The sequence below is a fragment of the Penicillium canariense genome (assembly GCF_028826845.1).
Source record: "Penicillium canariense strain IBT 26290 chromosome Unknown utg000004l_segment0_segment0, whole genome shotgun sequence".
Taxonomy (NCBI): domain Eukaryota; kingdom Fungi; phylum Ascomycota; class Eurotiomycetes; order Eurotiales; family Aspergillaceae; genus Penicillium; species Penicillium canariense.
The window spans coordinates 261,134-279,990 of record NW_026622731.1 but is presented as its reverse complement, the minus strand read 5'-3'; the positions used below and the strand labels follow the sequence as shown (position 1 = coordinate 279,990).

The window sequence follows — 18,857 nt, the reverse complement described above, 5'->3', positions numbered from 1 at the left end:
GAAACGGCGTGCTGCGTGCCGTGCCCTGCAGGGATTGGATGTATCGACTGGCGGAGTGAAGGATGCGGTAGCATAGAAAGTCTAGAAAGGCTCGAAAGTCTCGAAAGTCTCGAAGGTATGCGGAGTAACGCCACGGGGTCACGTATCCATCCCATATCCATCCCATCTCCATCCCATCTTCATCCCATCTTCATCCCATCTCCATCCCATATTCCGGGTTTGCTGCAATACCGTACAAACATCGGACCGACCGCTGTCTGATCAAGCAAAGCCCCTGACGCGACCAGGATCGATTTCAATTTCCCATCTCCTCCCCTCCGTGCTCCTCCTCGTTTAATTAACGGACCGGGCCCAAGTGGAGACGCTCGTTCCCCAGTGGCCGCCCTGACTGGCCCGTCGAGCTGCTGGTGACTGGTGTACGCCGTTCGTGCTGCGACGAACCCCCTTTGGCCTTAGCTTCGCTCCAGCTCGTCTCCTATTCTTTTCCCCCTAAACCTGACCCTAGAATCCCATTCCCTTCCCTTCCCTGCCCCTTCCCTTCCCTTACCACCTGCTATCTCGGCTTCGGACCTTCTCGAACTACTCTCGAGAATCCGTGAACTCGGCGTGGAACGGCTGCCTTGCCACCTGTGTTCCGTATACTAGCCGGGAGACTCACGATACTCGCTATACGCGCAATTCCCGCGATCCTCTGATGGCTTCGACTGCCTCCCAGCAAGTTTGAGTCAAGATTAGAGTCTCACCCGACGTCGCTCTCTCGTCGGCCCACCATCCACGCCAGTCTCTCACCCAATTGTCCTTCTCTTGTCCATCCGGCGTCTTTCTTTTGCCAACCTGGGACGCGAGCAGTGCCCGGCCCAAGCCCCTCACCAGTTCGTGTGAGGCCAATATCAACCACCACCACCACCACCATAGTTCGTCACCATGGGACCATCTCTGCGAGATCACGCGTCCTTTGTGCGGCCGTCCACTCGGGATCGGCCGATGACGCGCGGCGAGGGGGAAAATTCGCTGGTCGTCCCCAGCCGCACGTCGTCGCTGCATTCCCGCATCACCCAACCTATTCCCTCGACCCTCAGCATCAAACCCTCCCAGCGGACCCCCAAAACCCTCACTCATGCCTACATGGTGTGCGGTGTCGGCCGTGAGCCGTCCCAATGGGTGAAGGCCCCCGCCCCCGAGCAGGGCAAGATTGGCCACATGAAGGGAGCCGTGGGCCAGTTCTGGCTTCCCGAGATCCTGGGCAGCAGCCCCCGGTTAGAGCAGGATAACGAAATTGCCCGAGGCCTGCACGCGGCCATGAGGGTAAGCGAATTCTGGGACAGGGAACTGCCCATTGGATGGGAGTTCTAGAGATGCCCCCCCCCAATCTCCCTAGAGGGGCAATAGAATCTTCCGAGAAGGAAAACAATGGAACTAACATTCTCAACTAGGCATGCTTCCCCCACGATGTGGAGATTTGCACTGGCAAGAGCCAGCCGCACTGCGCCCACCACGCCTTCGTCCTGCAGCAAGACTCTTCTCACACCTTGTACGGTATCGCGCTGCGCGTCTGGTCCCGTGCTGACGAGAAGCGTGCCGAGACCATCCGGGAATTGCGCAAGAAGACCGAGCCCGACTTTTACGATAACCCCGATGAGACCTACTGGATCCCCTATTGTCTGAGCTTCCTTTCCCGCTATCCCCTGTATGACCTGCTGGGCGATTATCTTCGAGGGATGTGGATTCACTGGAACAAGGCCACCAACCTGTTCCACGCCGAGGAGGTCTCTCGCATTCTCAGCTTCCCAGCTCCGCGCTTGAACGACCTCGTCCGGATCGACATGAAGGACTACGCTCTTTGCTACCAGTTCCCCTCCTCCCCGACTGGCTTCCAGAACTTCGCCATGTGGCCCCTATTCAACTGTCTGTCGATCCCGAACATTGTCGGAGTCATCGAAGCCGCTGTGTCGCCGACGCGTCGTATCATCTTCGTCTCTCACTACCCCGCCATGCTGACCGTAGCGGCGGAGACAATCCGCTACTGCGTTCGGGTCTATGAGTGGAGCGGCCTGTATGTGCCGGTAGTGCATGCCCGTCATGTCAAGGAGCTGGTCCAGGAGCCTGGCCCTTACATTCTGGGTATCACCGCTGAATGCCGAACCCTCTTCAACGCCCCCTCCGATGCCCTTGTAGTCGACCTGGACCGCAACTTTGTCCTGACCTCTAGCCCGCCCAACGTTATCAACCAGGGCCAGCGAACCAAGTTCATCACCCGTCTGACCCAAGCCCTGAACGGCGATGTTTCTCCGTCGGGTGTCCCCACCCATCTGCGCACCGCCTACGCCGGTGGCAAGCTGATCCCCGCTGGTCAGATCATTGTCATGCGCGGTGAGGTGGAGAGCGTCCAGGATCCCAACTGGTGGAACCAGGACGCCGTCATGAGCGTCATGGACCACGTCTGCGAGAAGCTGGGCCGCAACACCGGGATGAAGGCCATCTTCGGCGGCTCCGTCAAGAAGCCGCTCATGACCAAGGTGTCAATGCGTCACCTCAACGAGATCGTTCGCGAGCGCAACCAGTACTCTCGCGATGCCATGGAGGCCTGGCAAGACTTCATTAACCTCAAGGGTCGCATGGATACGGAGCTCAGCAAAGTTACCAAGCGCAACAACTTCCTGGTCGAGGAGCTCGAGACGTGGAAGCAGCAGTTCCTCAAGTTCCAGGCATTTGCTGAACAGCTCACCAAGGAAACCTCCGAACTCAAGGTCAAGATTGAGAACCACAAGCGGGAGAACCGCCGGCTTACTGGCCTCATTGACCAGCAGAAGGATGACGTGGCCCGCCTTACTCTCCGTCTGTCTGGCACCGAGAAGCAGCGTGACGATGCTCTCGAAGCTCTGGTTCTCCAACAGGAGATTGCCGAGGAGCTTGAGCGTGAGCGCAAGCGCAACCAGAAGGAGATCTCTGCCCTCGCGCACACTACCACCACGTTGTCTCGCCAGCGCGACGATGCCCAGCGTGTGGTTCTGCACCTGCGCAGTCTGATCAATGGCCAGAGCCACCACATGGAGCACATTGTTCGCTCCATTGGCAGCAGCTCCGAAATTACTGAGATGGTCGAGCAGGGCTACGAAGACGCCCCCGAAGAGGCTACTGCCAGCCGCGAGGAGCGCGTGGAGAAAGTGAAGGAATTGAGCAGCAAGGAGAGCACTGGCCACGATCTCAAGGCAACTTCGGTAAATAATATGAGCCCCGCCCTTGAGCAGCATCTGCTGAACATCGGCAAGGACCACAAGACCCTTGCTCGTCTGAGCATCACCGATGTCGCGGACCGTTACCTCCGCGATAAGACGGATGCTATTGCGGACATCATTCGTAGCATCAGTGAACAGTGCGCCGCTGCCGTCGAGGGCCTCCACCTCGCCCAGGATGCCGAGGACGACGAGGCGGAGGCGCAGGCCCATTCCAAATCCGCTCACCAGATCCGCGCCAACCATCTCGGCTCGGACTACGAGAGCCACGATGACGGCCGTACGACCCGTGCCACTAGTGAAGTGAGCGACAACGACAACAACTCGTTACACCCGGACAACCGTCACTTCAGCATCCCGCCCACTCCCGACCTCGTCCACAACCGTTCCAGCACCTCGATGTCCATGGTGAGCAGCTCGACATTCCCGGAGCGCTCCAGCCAGCAATATGGCCCGGGTGATATCCCGACTCGTATTGTGGAGGATGACGATGAGCATGCTCACGAGACCGAGAATGTGGATGACCAGGCCACCGGGACTGGCACTCTGTCAAAGCAGGCCAGCGAGGATCTCATGCGGCCCCAAACCGCTCGGGTGATCTCGTAATTTTGCCCTCCCTTCCACCAGGCCTGGCCTGAGGACGATGTGCAACGCTTGAGCTGAGACGATCTTGTTCCCTTCTTTGTTTTTCACACATTTTTGCTAATATTGGCGTGGTGTCCTCCTTTTCTCTTTCTCCTTTCTCTTTTTCCTTTCTCTTTCCTTTCACTCTTGACTGGTGCCGTGAATCCGAGTTCTGGTTGTCCGGCGTAGTCGTTTCCCATCTGCTTTCTTCGCTTCGTGGTGTCGATTATTGATACTCCCTTATATCCATCTTCCCTTTATCCGTCTTCCTTGTTTCACCATTTATCCTCCCCTACTTTTGGCCCTGCGGAGGTGCTTTCAACCGCCTCCAGGAGATCTGTTGTTACTCTTGTTTTTGGTGGCCGTGCCTTCTGAGTTGGACCGGCTTGCTCGCTTGCTTTTTGCTGCTTTCCGCTCCTTATCTTGCGCCTGAGGCCTGGACTGTTGCGTGGATAGATCTCGGCGCGAGAGAGCGCTCCACTCTGCACCCTCCATCTGCAAAAAAAACCCCCCCAAATTGCAGAATGTTTCCTTATTTGTCTACTGTGTGTGTCACGCACCTTTTCCTTGTCTCCCTTTTCTCTGAAGTCGTCGAACCGGTCTCGTCGATTATATCTGGGAAAATCCATCCCACCTGCTGTATTTACAAATGGATTGTGTTAATTGTTCTACGTCTCCCTGGATCTTGATCTCGTATTTGTAGGCAGCAGTGCTTCTTAGACGTTGGAGTATCACGGTCGAGGTGAACGTGAGAGAAATCAATGGGCGGCTGATTCAATCTATGTACAGATAATTCTGCAACTTTCAATTGATTATGCTATTTTCCCAGGAACCACAGGGTGTCCCGCAGTCAACCCACCACAGACAGCCCAGGCCTGGCCATTGACATAGCTACTCTCATCACTGCCCAGGAACAAAGCCACACGCGCAATCTCGTCAGCAATGCCACCGCGTTGCAACGGGTTCAGCTGGCCAATCTTGCGTTGAGTGCCACGTTTCCGGGCTTGGTCAAACACCGATTGCGTCATGCCGGTCTCGATCAGGCCCGGGCAGATGGCATTGATCCGTATGCCAGTGCCAGCAAGCTGGTAAGAGCAGGTTTGGGCAATGGAGACGACAGCTGCCTTGGAGGCAGAGTAATCGGTCGAGCCGGCATTAGAGCGGAGCCCTGCGACGGAGGAGGTACAGATAATAGAGCCGCTGGGGTAAGGCTTTACCTCCGAGGTCACTTTCATAGCAGGAGCGGCGTGTTTGGCCGCCAAGAAGACACTATAGTATCATTCAGCTTATATATGGTCAATCGTGACGGGGAACTTACCCTAGAGCGTTTGTTTTCATCGTCTTCATGAAAGCCTCGCCATCAATCTCGGTAAAAATCTTGGGCTGGCCGACAATGCCAGCATTAGCAAAGAAAATGTCCAGCCGGCCATACTTGGCCATCACCTCATCAATGAGCGCTGCAACAGCCTTTTCCTCGCCGGCGTCAAATTGTCGTACGTGGACATCCACCCCAGGGTAGAGTGACTCCATTTCGCGCTTGTGAGTGGCTAGGTGAGAGTCGTTATAATCGCAGATGTAGACTGCCTTGGCGCCATTGTTGGCGAATTGGTGGGCACTGGCGCGGCCAATGCCATTGGGGGAATTGGCACCTGCAGAGGTATGAGGACTATGCATTTATATCCGCGCTGGCGGGGATTACCGGTTATAATTACAACCTTGTCCTTTGTCCGGCTGCGCGGCAATTAGCTTTTGACATGCGATTCTTTGCTTCTAATGCAGGATCGGTACAAGAGAAGTAGATTTTGCAGATTCAACTTACGGCCCTGCTGAGTCTGCAGCAACATGGCGGATCTTGGGAATATCCTCAAAGGTGCCTTCATCCGGAATGCCCTCGACTAGCTGTTTGCTGAGGGCCTGGAGACGTTGCCGAGCTGCTGCGGAAGACATGATGAATACAAAGATTTGGACAAATGAAAAGAGTCAGGTTAAGGTCTGTTGAGCTTAGCCTGGCAAGAAGGTAATGAGCTTAAACAGACGAGCTGAGAGGCATGCGGACATTTACAAATAAATAGGAAAGGGAGCTGACCGCATCGGTCCTTCCCCACTCAGTAATGCGGAGAGCCGAGGCCCAGGTCACGTTTTTGCCGAAGGTCACCGCATACCCACGTGACCTATAGCTCACAATCCACGTGACTTATGTCACGTCATGTGCCAGGGCTTGTTTTTGGCGCGAGGAGTCTCGCATCTGGCCTCCAGGGTGTGTATAGCACCGCTCTGAGAGCGTGGTCTTTTTGCACTGTATCTGCCAGGTTAACTCGCTGGTTAGCCCTCAAATTTACATCGCGGTCGATCTCCCTTCATTCCACAGATCCACCCAAGATCGCCTGGGATCGCCGAGGACGCGCGACGGCGAAAAAAAAACGGCTCGGAAGAGCAAAGTGGGACAACAGGAGCTTGGAAAGGAGTTTTTCATATGTTCCCTTCTCAAATTTCTCGCCTCCAATCTATGAATCCCCAGGAAGCATTCATGAAGTCCGCAATTACCTATTTCGATATCTACTCCATCCACCAGTCGTTGAGTCATGGCGGAGCCCGATATTCACCCCCAACGGCGGTCTTCATCCCAGGCGTCATCCGCGTCAAACAGGAGCCTGAAGGGTAGGACACTTCGAAATAAATCACTAAAGCGCCACTCAGCTTCGTCGAATGCGACTACCGACCTCACATCGTTCCCTTCGCTTTCGCCGCCTGACCGTTCCCCCAACTTGACGCGAGGCTTGACGACCACGATGTTGACCGGCTATGATGGGGGAGATGGTACAAGCGAGGGTGGCCGCGGGCGCACGGCTACCTTTGCAAGGTTGACGACAGGGGTATCACATGCATCAGGTCGGGCTGCTCTCTTCGACGATTCGGTTCCCACGCGTGACATCCCAGGGGCTCTCCACTTGGCGGACGATGGGCATATTGAGCGCTTGATCGCGAGTACAGGACCTGTCAAGATTGTGAGGCAGTTTGCGCGGGACCTTGCCCAGCGGGACGCGGAAATCTCATCCCTGCGGCAGCGTGCTGATGCCAGAGAGCGGGAACTAAAACGGATGCTGCGAGAAGTCTCCGTATCTAACCAGGACATCGAGCGCCGCCTTTACCAGCTGGAAAATACGCCGGGCGACCGCAGCTCTGACGGAGAGAGTAGCGCTAGTGGTGACCATGTTGGGTTGAATGGTCTCATGTCTCAGGCTATGACAGATACCGTGGGGTCTCAGCTTGATGCAGAGCTTCAAAATACCTCGTCTGATCTCCAGGCCACCATTCGCGCCGCCCAGCGGTCTGAAAATGAGAACCGAGCTGGCGGCGGGTCGAGTACAGACTCTGGCAATAACCGGAAACGACAAGGTTCCCTCCGTGGCTGGCAGGATTACCTCTTTGGCTCCACCAATGCCAGTCGAAAGACGAGCCGTGCTAGCAGTGTCATGAGTGATATGCAAGAAATTGAAGAGGACGACTCCGAGCGTGTTCGCGTGTCTAGTAACCCCTCAGTGCGGCGTAAAGCTCTTGACGACCAGCTTTTTCAGCCCCCCGGGGTGCCAGCAAGTGAGATCCTCAGCAGGCGATTTGCTAGTGGCTCTACTACTGGTGACGACGCAAGCATTCATTCGCGGAAATCTTCGCGCTCACTTGGTTCATGGACAGTCAAGTTATTCGCCGGCAATGCGCAATCAAAAGACGTCAGTGATTCTGAGAGCAATCGCAACAGAGCCACATCAGACAATCACGACAAAGGCAAATATACCGGGTCTGCTCTATCAGGAGCGGCCGCTTCAAAAGGTGGAATCTCTGCGGTGGCTGCACTGAAGAGAATCAACAGCAGTTCTAGTCTTCCAGCTTCCACGGGACGCTTTGCGAGCAGTGGTGGTACAATCAAGATAAACCCACCGCGAAGGAAGCCTGCGGGAAGCATCTCACAAGGTGCAGTCGGTGAAAGTACCGACCGAAGCTCGACCAACCTTGGCCCTGTTGAAATGGATGCTATTCTGCCCATGGAGTCTCGACCTCCAACTCTGGCTCCCATCTACAACAACTCTCAACCTGGCGAATTTCTCACTGATCGATTTGGCTTCATCTACGATCAGCGTCGCAAGAAGCGTCAGAGAGAGGCCAATACTCTGAAGGGCCACAAGACGCGATTAAGCATCACCGAGACTCTTGGCAGCATTCGCGGAGAATCTTCCGATGTGGAGGATGACTCCCAGCCAAGCCCAACTGCTCAGACAACAGTCGACACACCAGGCTCTGCCACCGGCTCTGCTGATGATCCTGAAAGTGGGGCTGTCGGGCAGCGTCGCTGGCAGGATTATTTGAGGATGCCATCTCGCCCAACCGAACTTTTGTCTCATACACCGTCCGCTGGGCCCATCGTTTCCCTGATGACTGCAGGAGAGAGCCGTCCTCTCAGCTCCTCGGTTTCTGTGGACAAAGATGGTGCTGTTTCTGTTGGTTCAAGTGCACAGCCTTCTGCATGTACTTCAGCTATCACTGCTGATCGCCCTGAGTTTGCTGGGACAACCTCGGGGGATCTGGCCGTTACAGCGCCGACCAGGGCCAGTGGCGCTGAGACTGAACCCGTCAAGCTACTCTTGGAGCAGCTCACTGATCTCCATGATTCGCTTCAGCGAGATCGCACCATGCGGTGGAACGAATTTTTCCGCAAAGTGCGCGCAGAGCGCCGAAAGGAAGGCGAAGCTGCGGCTGCTGCGGCCTTGGACCGGTCTGTGACTGTTGTTGACACGCCAGAAGCATCTCTCGCAGATGGCGAGGTCATTGGTATTTCTGGGCTTGGCAACAAAGGCAAAGTTGGCCGTGCTAAGTGGCGGGAGTTCCGCTCGTTGGTTCTTGGTGGTATTCCCGTTGCTCTCCGCGCCAAGGTTTGGTCTGAGTGTAGCGCCGCATCTGCCATGCGGATCCCTGGCTACTATGAAGATCTTGTGCGTGGAGTCGGTGGCACCGAGCCTGACTCATCGGTCGTCGCACAAATCGACATGGACATTCCTCGCACACTCACTGATAACGTGTTCTTCCGCAAGGGACCGGGTGTGGACAAGCTGAGGGAGGTGCTTCTGGCGTACTCGCGCCGTAACGCTGAGGTTGGATACTGCCAGGGCATGAACCTCATTGCAGCCTCGCTTCTTCTCATCATGCCGACAGCCGAGGATGCATTCTGGATCTTGACTGCCATGATTGAGGTCATCCTGCCCCATCATTACTATGACCATGGTCTCCTTGCATCCCGCGCGGATCAGGTAGTCCTACGACAGTACATTTCGGAGCTCCTGCCCAAGTTGTCGGCACATTTAGAAGACTTGGGCATTGAACTGGAAGCACTCACATTCCAGTGGTTCCTGTCCGTCTTCACTGACTGTCTTTCTGCGGAAGCCTTGTATCGTGTATGGGATGTGGTTTTGTGCCTCAATGTCAGCAGTGCTGTCTCTAATGGCTCTGCACCAGCAACCACTTCTTCTGCCTCCAGCGTCAAAGAGGGTACAGATAAGGCCACTGCCTCTGAAGAGCTGGCCTCTGGTAGCGGAGGAGGAAGTACATTCCTCTTCCAAGTTGCCCTGGCGCTTCTCAAACTCAATGAGCCACAGCTGCTCACCACTTGTACCACGCCGGCTGCCTTGTACACGTACATCAATCACCAAATGACCAATCACGCTATCAGTATCGACGGCTTGATTCAAGCCAGCGAGGCTCTACGGAACATGGTGCGCCGTGAAGACGTTGTCGCTCGCCGAGCTGTTGCCTTGCAAGAAATGCGTGAGTTTAGCGGTGGTCAGAGTTAGGACCCACCTCATTCTCTTGTTATCATGTTTCATTTTCAATGCCGGGACATCCCTGGCAAACATGTCTCATTCCTGTTTCGTTTCTTGATTACATTTAGATTTTTGGGACGATGCCGATACGACTACGAACATTGGGCAAGGAGTTCTGGCAAATTTCTTTTTTCCCAATGATATCCCACTGTCTTCTTTCCTTTTGGCGCTACTTCCCCCCTCCTTTCTACTTCTCATTGGGAACTTTCTTTCCTCTTTCCATGGCTTCTTTAATTGGCGGTGCCTTACTTATAAACACTACTGCATTCAAGATACCCCTGGTTTTCTACACATGGGATCGATTTCAGGATACGATTCAAAAATAGCATTCAGATGTTCGGGTTTTCTATTCCCAGCTATGTTTCTGTCCTGCCTAGGTCTATTGAACTTGGTTGCCACCAACTGAGAACCGACTCCAACTTCGAATCCGAGATCCATAAACCATAAACACAATCGGTGAGACCATAATGAACGCTGACAGTCCCGCAAGCAGCGTGGCCGACCAACTGATGTGCAGAGTCTCGTACATGGGCCCTTCGACAATTGGGAAAATCGCAGACACCAAGGAGCGAACCATCACATGGATTGAGATGGCTGAGACGGTATTCAGGAGGTAGGTATCGACGATGTAAACGATGCCGCTGATAAAAATGAGTTGCAACGCCAGTCCAATGAAGAAACACGAGATCAGTTGCGAAGCCCAATGGGTGTTTCCTGACCAGCCAAACCAGAGCAGTGCTGGCGGGAGTATCACTGCTCCCAGGATCATGGGGGGCAATCGATGCTCCGGAGCAACATGAGCCGCAGTTGTCCCTTCCTCCTCCGGCTTTGCCCTCTGCGAGGCCAGCCAGCGGCGCTTGTACCAGGTCATTGTGAATAAAGAGAAGAGGCCCAGTGCCGACAACACTCCTAATCCAACGGCAATGAAGGGCAGGGTGGCGGTAGGCTTACTCCACCCGCGATTTTGGAATGCCTTTGGAAATAGTTGATAGGATAGATACAGCGTGCCATAGACCAGGGTCAGATATACCGTCATGACGATCAAAATAGGTTCCTGGATGAACATTCGGACCGGCTTAGTGCAGTACTTACGCAGCAGCACGCGTGGATCTAGAGATGCCATCTCAGCACGCGCACGCAAATTCATGTTCCCTGTTTCACGGCGAAGCCGGGATGCACGCCGCATGAGGATGCGGTTGTGGGACGATTCGCGCAGCAAGAGAAGGGCGTGAATGCCCACAACGCCACATAAGATCAACGTCACCCACGCGGTCCATCGCCAGCCGTATCGATCGACAATATAGGCGCCAGCAATGGGGGCAATGATAGATCCAAGATTCATGGTCGATGCGGACAATCCAACCGCGACACCGCGGGTGATCGGCCCAAAGATGTCGGCGAGGATACCAGAGCCAACCGCAAGACCTCCACTGCCTAGCATCCCAGCCAGGAACCGACAGACCAGGATGGTGGCAACGCCCTGCGCGAGGGCCAGTGGGATTTGAAAGATCGCACATCCCGCTAAAGCGACCGCCAGAACAGGAGCGTTCCCAACCACTTCAGCCATCGGCGCAAAGACAAGCGGGCCAGTTGCAAACCCGGCGATGAACAGGGCCACCCCGAGAGACATCAGTTCTTGGGACACGCCATACTCAGCAGCAGTCATCTCTGCCGCCGCACCAAACACGCTGGATGCAAATGCAATGGCAAAGATGACCGACAGCGGCGCCGACGACCGGAGTAGCTTCGTCCGCCGCGGCCAATTCTGCGGATTCTCGGGGTCTTCAGGGCCATCCCAAGTGACGATTTCGAAGCCCGACTCAGGCGGGTTGCGTGGGGTGTTCGTCCCATTGGATGTATCCACACCGTCCGGCATTGCAATGAGGTTGAGAATGGCTCGGTTGGTTTGCTTGGCTCTGACCGTCCCATCGATGGCCGTTTCCATGTTGACAAGAGTACGGGACAGGTAATGTCTTTCCCTCAAGGGCCCTGAGATGTGCAAGAGTGTTGCGAGCCTGACGATCGGCAGTTGACGCAGGTTGGGTCCCCTGCTCTGTATACGCAGCGGACGATCTCCGAAGCCCTGGCATGCAAGTTCGTGGATGATGTGGGGGGAAGTTAATGCTTCCAGATACCAGGTGGTACGTGTAACCGATGACCACGTTCACCTTGAGACCGTTGGGGTCGATCGAGGACTGGTGCCTCGCTGATGGCACTTTTCGTCTGGCAATTATATAGTTTCGCTGAAACTCGAGAACTCGGCGAGATGGCCGAGGGTGGATCCGCCCTATCGCACACGCCTGCTCGAGGCCCCGCGGTTCTGATTGGCGCATTAGGGTCTATAGTCGATTGAATCAATGAACCGATGGTCCCGAAGGATCGTTAAAAAGAGCCTAGTACTCCGTACACCGTAGCGGCACAGCCGCGGGAGGCATAGAAAGATGAATGAAAGGTGATGTTATCTCGATTCAGATACGTATGATCTCTACATGCCAGGTTTGATATAACATATGCGAGCTTCTGCCCTCTGCCATCAATGGCTTTTGGGACATTGCTCACCAGCCCAAGAGTATCGTGAAGCGCTTTTTGTCCATACCAGCAGAGGGCACAGAGTCCCGAAGTGTGCCGTACTGCGTCTCCAACATCCACCCCAGAGGGCGATCTCCGGCGAGGCGCTGGGGCCCGGGCCGCATACTGTAGGGTCGGGGCGATCACAACAGGACAACTTCGTCGGAAGGCCGAATGCCATAACTATGAAGGGTCCCAATGGGCAGCCTAAGCCTGTGGATTGATCGGGGCGGTGTGAGGTTCCCTATTCCCCGGTCAGCATTGGCGCTGATCTCGGTGGAATATTCAATCTTAGGAGGATCTCATAGACCCGAGTTGATTGCCTTGCGGTTTGGGCGAATTCAGCTGGGACCATCCTGAACCCAGAAGCGACCGTTGATATCCAACATCGATGTGAGATCAAGCGAGTCCATGCTAGGGCGCACACCCATGTCCAGCACGTCGCGCGCCACGGCCTTAATTTGGCGCATGATGGATTGGGAGATTGCCCAGGTACGAGCCAGCGACTTGAAGACACCGATGGTGAGGCCGATCCGATCACGACTCGGGTCCGGCATCTGCCCTGCCTTGACAGAGCAGGCTGCCAATTGGACAATGGAGCTCAATGTGAGGGCGCAGATGAAGAATGGGGTATGCCGTTCGACTGGTAGACGAATTGCAGCCAAAGACGAGATTTCGCTGGCGGCCTTGACAGCCTTCATGGCGTGGGCATGATGGGAGAAAGCGGGGACACTGATGGGGCCGTGGTGGCCACAGATGACCTCCGACGCGACAGCAGGGGACGACAGGAGATCCGAACGGGGGAAGTTCAGGTAGATGGAGGCACCGTTCACGATCATGGTCGCCTGGAACATGACCTCATCCACCGATCCATCCGGTCGCATCAGCTCCGCCTTGGACTCGGGCAGATGGTGGAACCAGCTCGCAATACGCGCATCAATAGCCTCTACATGATCTTGCTGGCCCTCGACCATCTCCTGCGTCGCCACAACTCGGCCGAGAATTCGCACGGCTTCAATGCGATAGGAATAGGAGGAAAAGTCACGCTCTTCGTCCGCGAAAACGCGCTCATCGAACTGAGCCATGGTTGGCGGCGGTGGCGGGATCAGGCCATCCTGATAGATGCGCTCCTCGCACGGGAGGGGCACCTCGGGTAGCACCAAGTTGGTACGGTACACCTGCTGCACCCCGAGGGCTGTCAGGAGGCCCTCAATGACAAAAAGCTCCCACCAGGTGCGTCGCAGACACTCGGCCCGAATGGGGTCGCCATGACTTGCTGTCTCGGCATAAGTGGCCCGATTCAGGCCAAGCTCGAATGCCAGGTCCACCGCGGCGGCCAGACACTCCCCCGCCTCCCCACGCTCATTGCGCGAGTGCAGCACAATGGCCAGTAGCAGCAGCGCCTGAACCTTCTCAACAGAGGGCGATTGATCCCAGACCCCGGCGACGACGGTGGGGCGGTAGGCTTCGCTCGAGGCGGCGGGGGTAAAGTGGGAGGCGATGAACTTCATCACCTGCTCCAGGTAGGGGGGAAATGGGCGGCGCGGTACAGTAGGCGCAGTGGCGGAAGGACGGGATGCGCCGAGTGGAAGTAGGTGTAGTAGATATCGAGGAGGTATCCGTCGCCGGCTACCGAGGACGCGGAATCTGGGGTCAATGGCCCTGTCACTGGACGAGCCGGGGGGGTCATGGCCATTGTCATTGTGGACGGCATATCATTCAATGACGGGCTGGCCGAGCCCGACGAAGACAACGGCATGGTGGGAGGCGCGTAGTGGAAGCCGCCTTGTAGATTCCAGTCGACGGGGACTTCCATCATGCCCGTGGAACCCGCGACGAGTTGATCGGGGGAGTCCGGTTCGGCGCGGCGCTTCTTGGAGGGGCCTTTGTAGCCACGCCGCGACTTTGCGTATTGGCATTCGGAGCCGGTCAGCAAGCAACGGCCACAGATGGGAGTCCTGCCATCGCATTTGAGATGTTTGTGGCGGCAGAGGAGGCAGGCGAGCAGGGAGGGGCCGGCGGGCTTCGCGGACCCGGAAGCGACCATCGGAGCCTGCGGATCAGTCATGGCCAAGGGAAGAGGCGCATGGAGGGGAGAAAGGGTGCAGATTGGAAGGGAGGAGGGTGGAGATTGCAGATTGAAGATTGGAAGTGGAAGCGAATGAAGCGAATAGGGCGGACGAGAGGAAATGAATTGGCCAGGCGGAGAAGAGGGGAGCGTCGGCTTTCCTTGGGCTGTCTGTTGGGCGGACTGGCGGAACTTTTGGTGACTGGCAGAACCGGCAGAACTGGCCGGGATGCCCCAGCAGGCTGCGGCGCTAAAACAATGGCACGTCCCTGCGCTCTTCCTCCTCCGTACTTCACCGAGCTACTTGCGACTTGCGATTTAGCCAGCCCTCCTCCGTGCACTGCTTGTACGGCTCCTCCCGGCCACTGCCCGAGCTCTACTCGACCCTCTGCTCTCAGCTCTCGGCGCTTCTTCCGGCCAGATCAGTCCAGTTTGATCGCTCCACTCGCAACGCTCCCACTTCCACCTCCTTCACCATGATTTCCGACGGTGACCTCTATCGCCTTGCCATTTTCTTGGGCTCGTGCGCCATGATGATGATCGTCCTCTACCACTTCCTCGACGTCAATGCGCAGGATGAGGAGCCGACCGAGGCCGCCTCCGTGAAGCCAACTCGCGCCACAGCCAAGGCCACGTCAACACCATCCTCAGAGACGGCAGCCACCTCGTCGCCAGCCACACGGCAAGGAATATAAAAGGACAGAGGGGCGAAGGAATGGACAGGAATCCATATCCTAGGTAATCAAGGTGTCGATGTGTGACTGGTACAGGCGATTTCGTTCGAGGGGCGGACATCCAAATCATATCAATTCAAGCATGTATCATACAAGCCGTGCAAGAGAGTCGTTACAATTTTCTGGCAAAATACCAATTGGCTTTCCCGGGGTTTTCTGAACCGTTTCCTTCTATGCAGTTGCAAGGATTTGAATGTTCCATTAGAGTAATTGGTTAATTTCCTATGAGGTAGTGAACTAGGTCTCGCCCTAGGGATCACCACTATGGACGAATTCTTCCCAGCCCCGTCAAACGCCTGTATCCCGTTCAAGAAAGATGCCTGTATCGCAGCAGGGAGGTTATCATGAATAATCGATTCAAAATCTGATCAAATCACCACTTCCCCTTGAGGAAGGGTGTAGGCCGTCTCCTCGTGGCTACTGGCCAGCAACCGGGCGGGAGTCGAGATGCGTCGATCGCTTGTGTCCGAATCAGGCCCGGCCTCTTCCTTCCAACGACGCCCGCCATTCTCCATCAGCTGGGCCTTCTGCTTAGTCGACTGCGTGCCATGAATGCGACTGTAGATCTTGACGGTATCTCTGTCAGCGGGTAGAGTCATGGCGTCATGAGGAGCGTTCTGGCTGGAGACCCCGGGCAAACCATAATCCCCCGCCGCTAGATTCCATTGCCATTAGACAAGTGTTTTCTGTCTTCACAAAGAGTAGTCATCCGAGGAGGCGTTGGTAGATGCAAACAGGTATGAGTCCTCACCAGTTCCAGACACTGCAGGCCCATCCCCAAGGGCCCAGGCCAATGGGGCCATATGTTTCTGCCGGATGTGGTCCCACATATCTGCGGCAGCCCGAGGGGTCTTGTCGGCACAGTCGCCCCAGCCACAGGCGATGTGGTGGGGAATGTGAACTTTCAGCACGTGTGTATGGATCGCTTGCAGGTTGTGCAGCTCCGCCTCACACTTGGCCCATTTGCACTGAAAGACTTGGTACTGGGTGACAGGACGATTGGAAACCGCGATCTCAATCTTTTGGGACTCGTCTTTCCTTGGGGGCCGACCGGGTTTTCTCTTGGGCGCCATTGAGTGTGGTGAGGGTGGAATGACCACCTGCGTTTGAGGTGAACCTTTCAAGGGTGATTGCTGGGGAGCTTTGCAACGTGGAGATTGTGAAGGGACTTGAGGTGTTTTTGAAAAGGAGCGCACAGGTGATGAGGCAGACGTTGTTGTTGTTGCTGCTGCATGCACTGTAATCGTTGGTTCAGCTGCAGATTCGAGTGCTGGAAATGGAGCCTGAGCTGGAACTGTTTGACACGACGGTTGGGGAGCGCGAGGCGGAAGGGAAGAGGGAAGCGGTTGCGGGGGGGGACGATAGGGTGAATAGGAAGGGACAGGCTTGAATGGCAGAGACCCAAGTGAGTTCAAGCTCACTCCAGACGACGGTGAGATTGTGGGCGCAGGACGAGGGAGTTGAAAGTCCGGATAGCTCGAGCCATTGTTGGCGATGTTGACGCCGTTGCCGCCCGGGTGACTCTCCGCGGGACGCGCCGGCGGGGCGGTGGGGGTATCACGTGTCGGGTGTGACACAGCACAACCAGCAAGCCCGCTGGATTCGGGAGGGGAAGGTTCCTCGTGCCCCACAGTCGAACCCATGCTTGACGCCTGGTAATCGGAGTTTTGGAGTGGAAATGGTCCGCGAGTTTGCGTTTGCACATCAGGATCAACAATATCCCACCGAAATGTGGCCAGGTCTGACGAATTGTCAACGGCAATGAAATTCTGGCGAAGAATTTGGAGATGATTGTTGAGGCCCTTCTCCGTCGGATGTTTACCGGCAACGATCAACACATCGCGTGCGATTGTAGCCGGGTCATAATTATCCTTGGCTGCCGCACCGTGGAGATCGATTGGTTCAACAATATCCTGGCGGTATGTGATATGCTTGCGACTTGGCGAGTCGCGGGCGTATGCTGCCCAGTTCATCGTCTTTGTTGAAGGTGGCACAGGAGGCCGGGAGCCATTATCCAACTTGCGCCTCTTAGCAGTAGGTGGCAGAGACGTGGACTGAGAAGTAACGGAAGCTTTGAGCGTCTGTGGTGCTGCATAAGGCAACGAAGGTACGATGGTACTTCTGACGCTAGTAGATGTTGTCAGAGATCTGGGGTTTGATTTGGAACCCGGAGTGAGGCCATGAATGAACGTTAGTAAAGAACCAGGTGCCGATCTAGGAATAGATTCTGGAGTAGGCGAGTCGACCGTCAACCTCGGCGCAGGGTGCGAGTGCGAGACCGCTGGAAATTTTGTTGGCCTAGTTGGAGTGGGAGCCAGCACCGGAGTTTGGAGGGCATTTGACGTAGGGACAGGACGCAGTCCCAGAGTACTGCGAGAAGCCGACATGTATGGACGTCTTTTGGGTGACGCCGTTCTGTAAAGCCCTGCATCATCTTGGAAGGGACTGGGAGCTTCTGACTGCTCTGGTAATGTTTGAGATCGAGTAAATGCCTCAGCAGGGATTTCAGGCTCAGTCTGAGGTACTTCCTGTTGGGTTGTCACCGCTGCACTCTTCCTCTGCGCATTTTGGATGGAAGCAGGCAGCTGAGTACGGGGGCGGCCTAGGGAGGAACTCTGGTTTCCTTCAGAGCGACCTGGTAATGAGGTGTACGGTCTCTGCGGAGGCCTGGTGGGAGGCATGTGCGATTGGGCCGCAAACGGACCCTGAGATGTTTTCCGGGGAGACTGGGTGGGTATTGGCCTCGAAGCTGGCCTCTGCGTAGGCACTCGGGAGTGCGAGAAAGCGGGCGAGGTCAGCAAATTGAAGGCTCGGCCCGTGTTGAACTGATAATATGACGCAGATGCGTTGATATCAGACAGTCTCACATATTGCGGCAGGTCCGGGACGTCTCGAATCTGACCCTGTTGTGACGGCGGTTGAAGGCGGTCGTCCTGAAGCTGTTGCTGGTGCCGAGGTTCCGGCTGATGCCAAATGTCTTGGTCGTGGCTATCTCGGTAGTGGCTCTGTTGCTGTTTGCGATGCTGCTGCTGCTGCTGTTGTAGTTGTAGTTGGTGTTGGTGTTGGTGTTGGTGTTGGCGGCGTTGGCTTTCTGACTGCCTATCGGGGGGTTTACGGTGTACTTGAGAACGAAACAAAGTCTGATCTATCCCCTCAAGGTATGGTACCGCATTTGCTCCATGTGATTGCGTCTCTTCAGTATTCCACGTGTCTATAGACCGCGTTTCCTGGAATTGCACATGAGCTGCATAGGCAGCGTGGGCAATTTGCTCCGCATCGGGGAACGTGGGGTCCTGGTCGGGGTACAGGCCCTGACCAGCATCATTACCACTTCCTTGAACACAGTTGTCTTCTCCCCAGAGGACAGGAAAAGCGTTCGGCATCCATTCAGGATCGAATCCTTCATCGGCCATATTGAAATTGTGCAGCGTGGCTTGGATATCATGGCTGGCGACCTCGGAGGCTCAGCGACGCTTGATCGGGGAGGGAGAAAGACGATTGTATTCGCGAGCAGGTGGCGGAATATCCAGCCCAACTCGTTCGGGGTGAGGGGAGTCTATGGATAAGTGGCAGCACCAAGCTTCTCAAGCTCTCAATGGAAGACGTGCCACGCCAGCAAATGTTGTCCTCCCGGCGATCGGCCAGGACTCGCGTAACCGTGTCAGAGTCGAGTGGGTCTTCGAAGCAAGCCCCCAATGGTTCCTCGGGACTAGTTGTGGTCATGTGATGCACGCCTATATTTTCTGCCAAACCTGCCACT

General features: G+C 55.7%; 7 protein-coding genes across 7 annotated transcripts; 3 read left to right on the top strand and 4 right to left on the bottom strand.

Annotated features, from left to right (window-relative positions):
- Positions 1-924: 924 nt before the first annotated feature.
- Positions 925-3,839, top strand: N7482_006436 (DENN (AEX-3) domain protein; the record flags this gene model as incomplete). Its single annotated transcript, XM_056688561.1, has 2 exons — positions 925-1,305; positions 1,434-3,839. 2 exons carry the CDS (start codon positions 925-927, stop codon positions 3,837-3,839), a joined length of 2,787 nt encoding a protein of 928 aa, XP_056540990.1.
- An 830-nt stretch (positions 3,840-4,669) lies between these two features.
- Positions 4,670-5,804, bottom strand: N7482_006435 (SDR family NAD(P)-dependent oxidoreductase; the record flags this gene model as incomplete). The annotated part of the gene is made up of 4 exons (XM_056688560.1): positions 4,670-5,126; positions 5,176-5,506; positions 5,557-5,588; positions 5,677-5,804. 4 exons carry the CDS (start codon positions 5,802-5,804, stop codon positions 4,670-4,672), a joined length of 948 nt encoding a protein of 315 aa, XP_056540989.1.
- A 635-nt stretch (positions 5,805-6,439) lies between these two features.
- Positions 6,440-9,697, top strand: N7482_006434 (TBC domain-containing protein; the record flags this gene model as incomplete). Its single annotated transcript, XM_056688559.1, has 1 exon — positions 6,440-9,697. One exon carries the CDS (start codon positions 6,440-6,442, stop codon positions 9,695-9,697), a length of 3,258 nt encoding a protein of 1,085 aa, XP_056540988.1.
- Positions 9,698-10,106: 409 nt separating this feature from the next.
- On the bottom strand, positions 10,107-11,672 carry N7482_006433 (uncharacterized protein; the record flags this gene model as incomplete). Its single annotated transcript, XM_056688558.1, has 1 exon — positions 10,107-11,672. The coding sequence occupies one exon, from the start codon at positions 11,670-11,672 to the stop codon at positions 10,107-10,109; it is 1,566 nt and encodes a 521-aa protein (XP_056540987.1).
- Positions 11,673-12,636: 964 nt separating this feature from the next.
- N7482_006432 (Zn(II)2Cys6 transcription factor) lies at positions 12,637-14,363 on the bottom strand (the record flags this gene model as incomplete). Its single annotated transcript, XM_056688557.1, has 2 exons — positions 12,637-13,812; positions 13,869-14,363. 2 exons carry the CDS (start codon positions 14,361-14,363, stop codon positions 12,637-12,639), a joined length of 1,671 nt encoding a protein of 556 aa, XP_056540986.1.
- A 476-nt stretch (positions 14,364-14,839) lies between these two features.
- Positions 14,840-15,058, top strand: N7482_006431 (dolichyl-diphosphooligosaccharide--protein glycosyltransferase subunit 4; the record flags this gene model as incomplete). The annotated part of the gene is made up of 1 exon (XM_056688556.1): positions 14,840-15,058. The coding sequence occupies one exon, from the start codon at positions 14,840-14,842 to the stop codon at positions 15,056-15,058; it is 219 nt and encodes a 72-aa protein (XP_056540985.1).
- Positions 15,059-15,465: 407 nt separating this feature from the next.
- On the bottom strand, positions 15,466-18,510 carry N7482_006430 (putative C2H2 finger domain protein; the record flags this gene model as incomplete). The annotated part of the gene is made up of 3 exons (XM_056688555.1): positions 15,466-15,752; positions 15,849-18,132; positions 18,265-18,510. 3 exons carry the CDS (start codon positions 18,508-18,510, stop codon positions 15,466-15,468), a joined length of 2,817 nt encoding a protein of 938 aa, XP_056540984.1.
- Between the last annotated feature and the right edge of the window lie 347 nt (positions 18,511-18,857).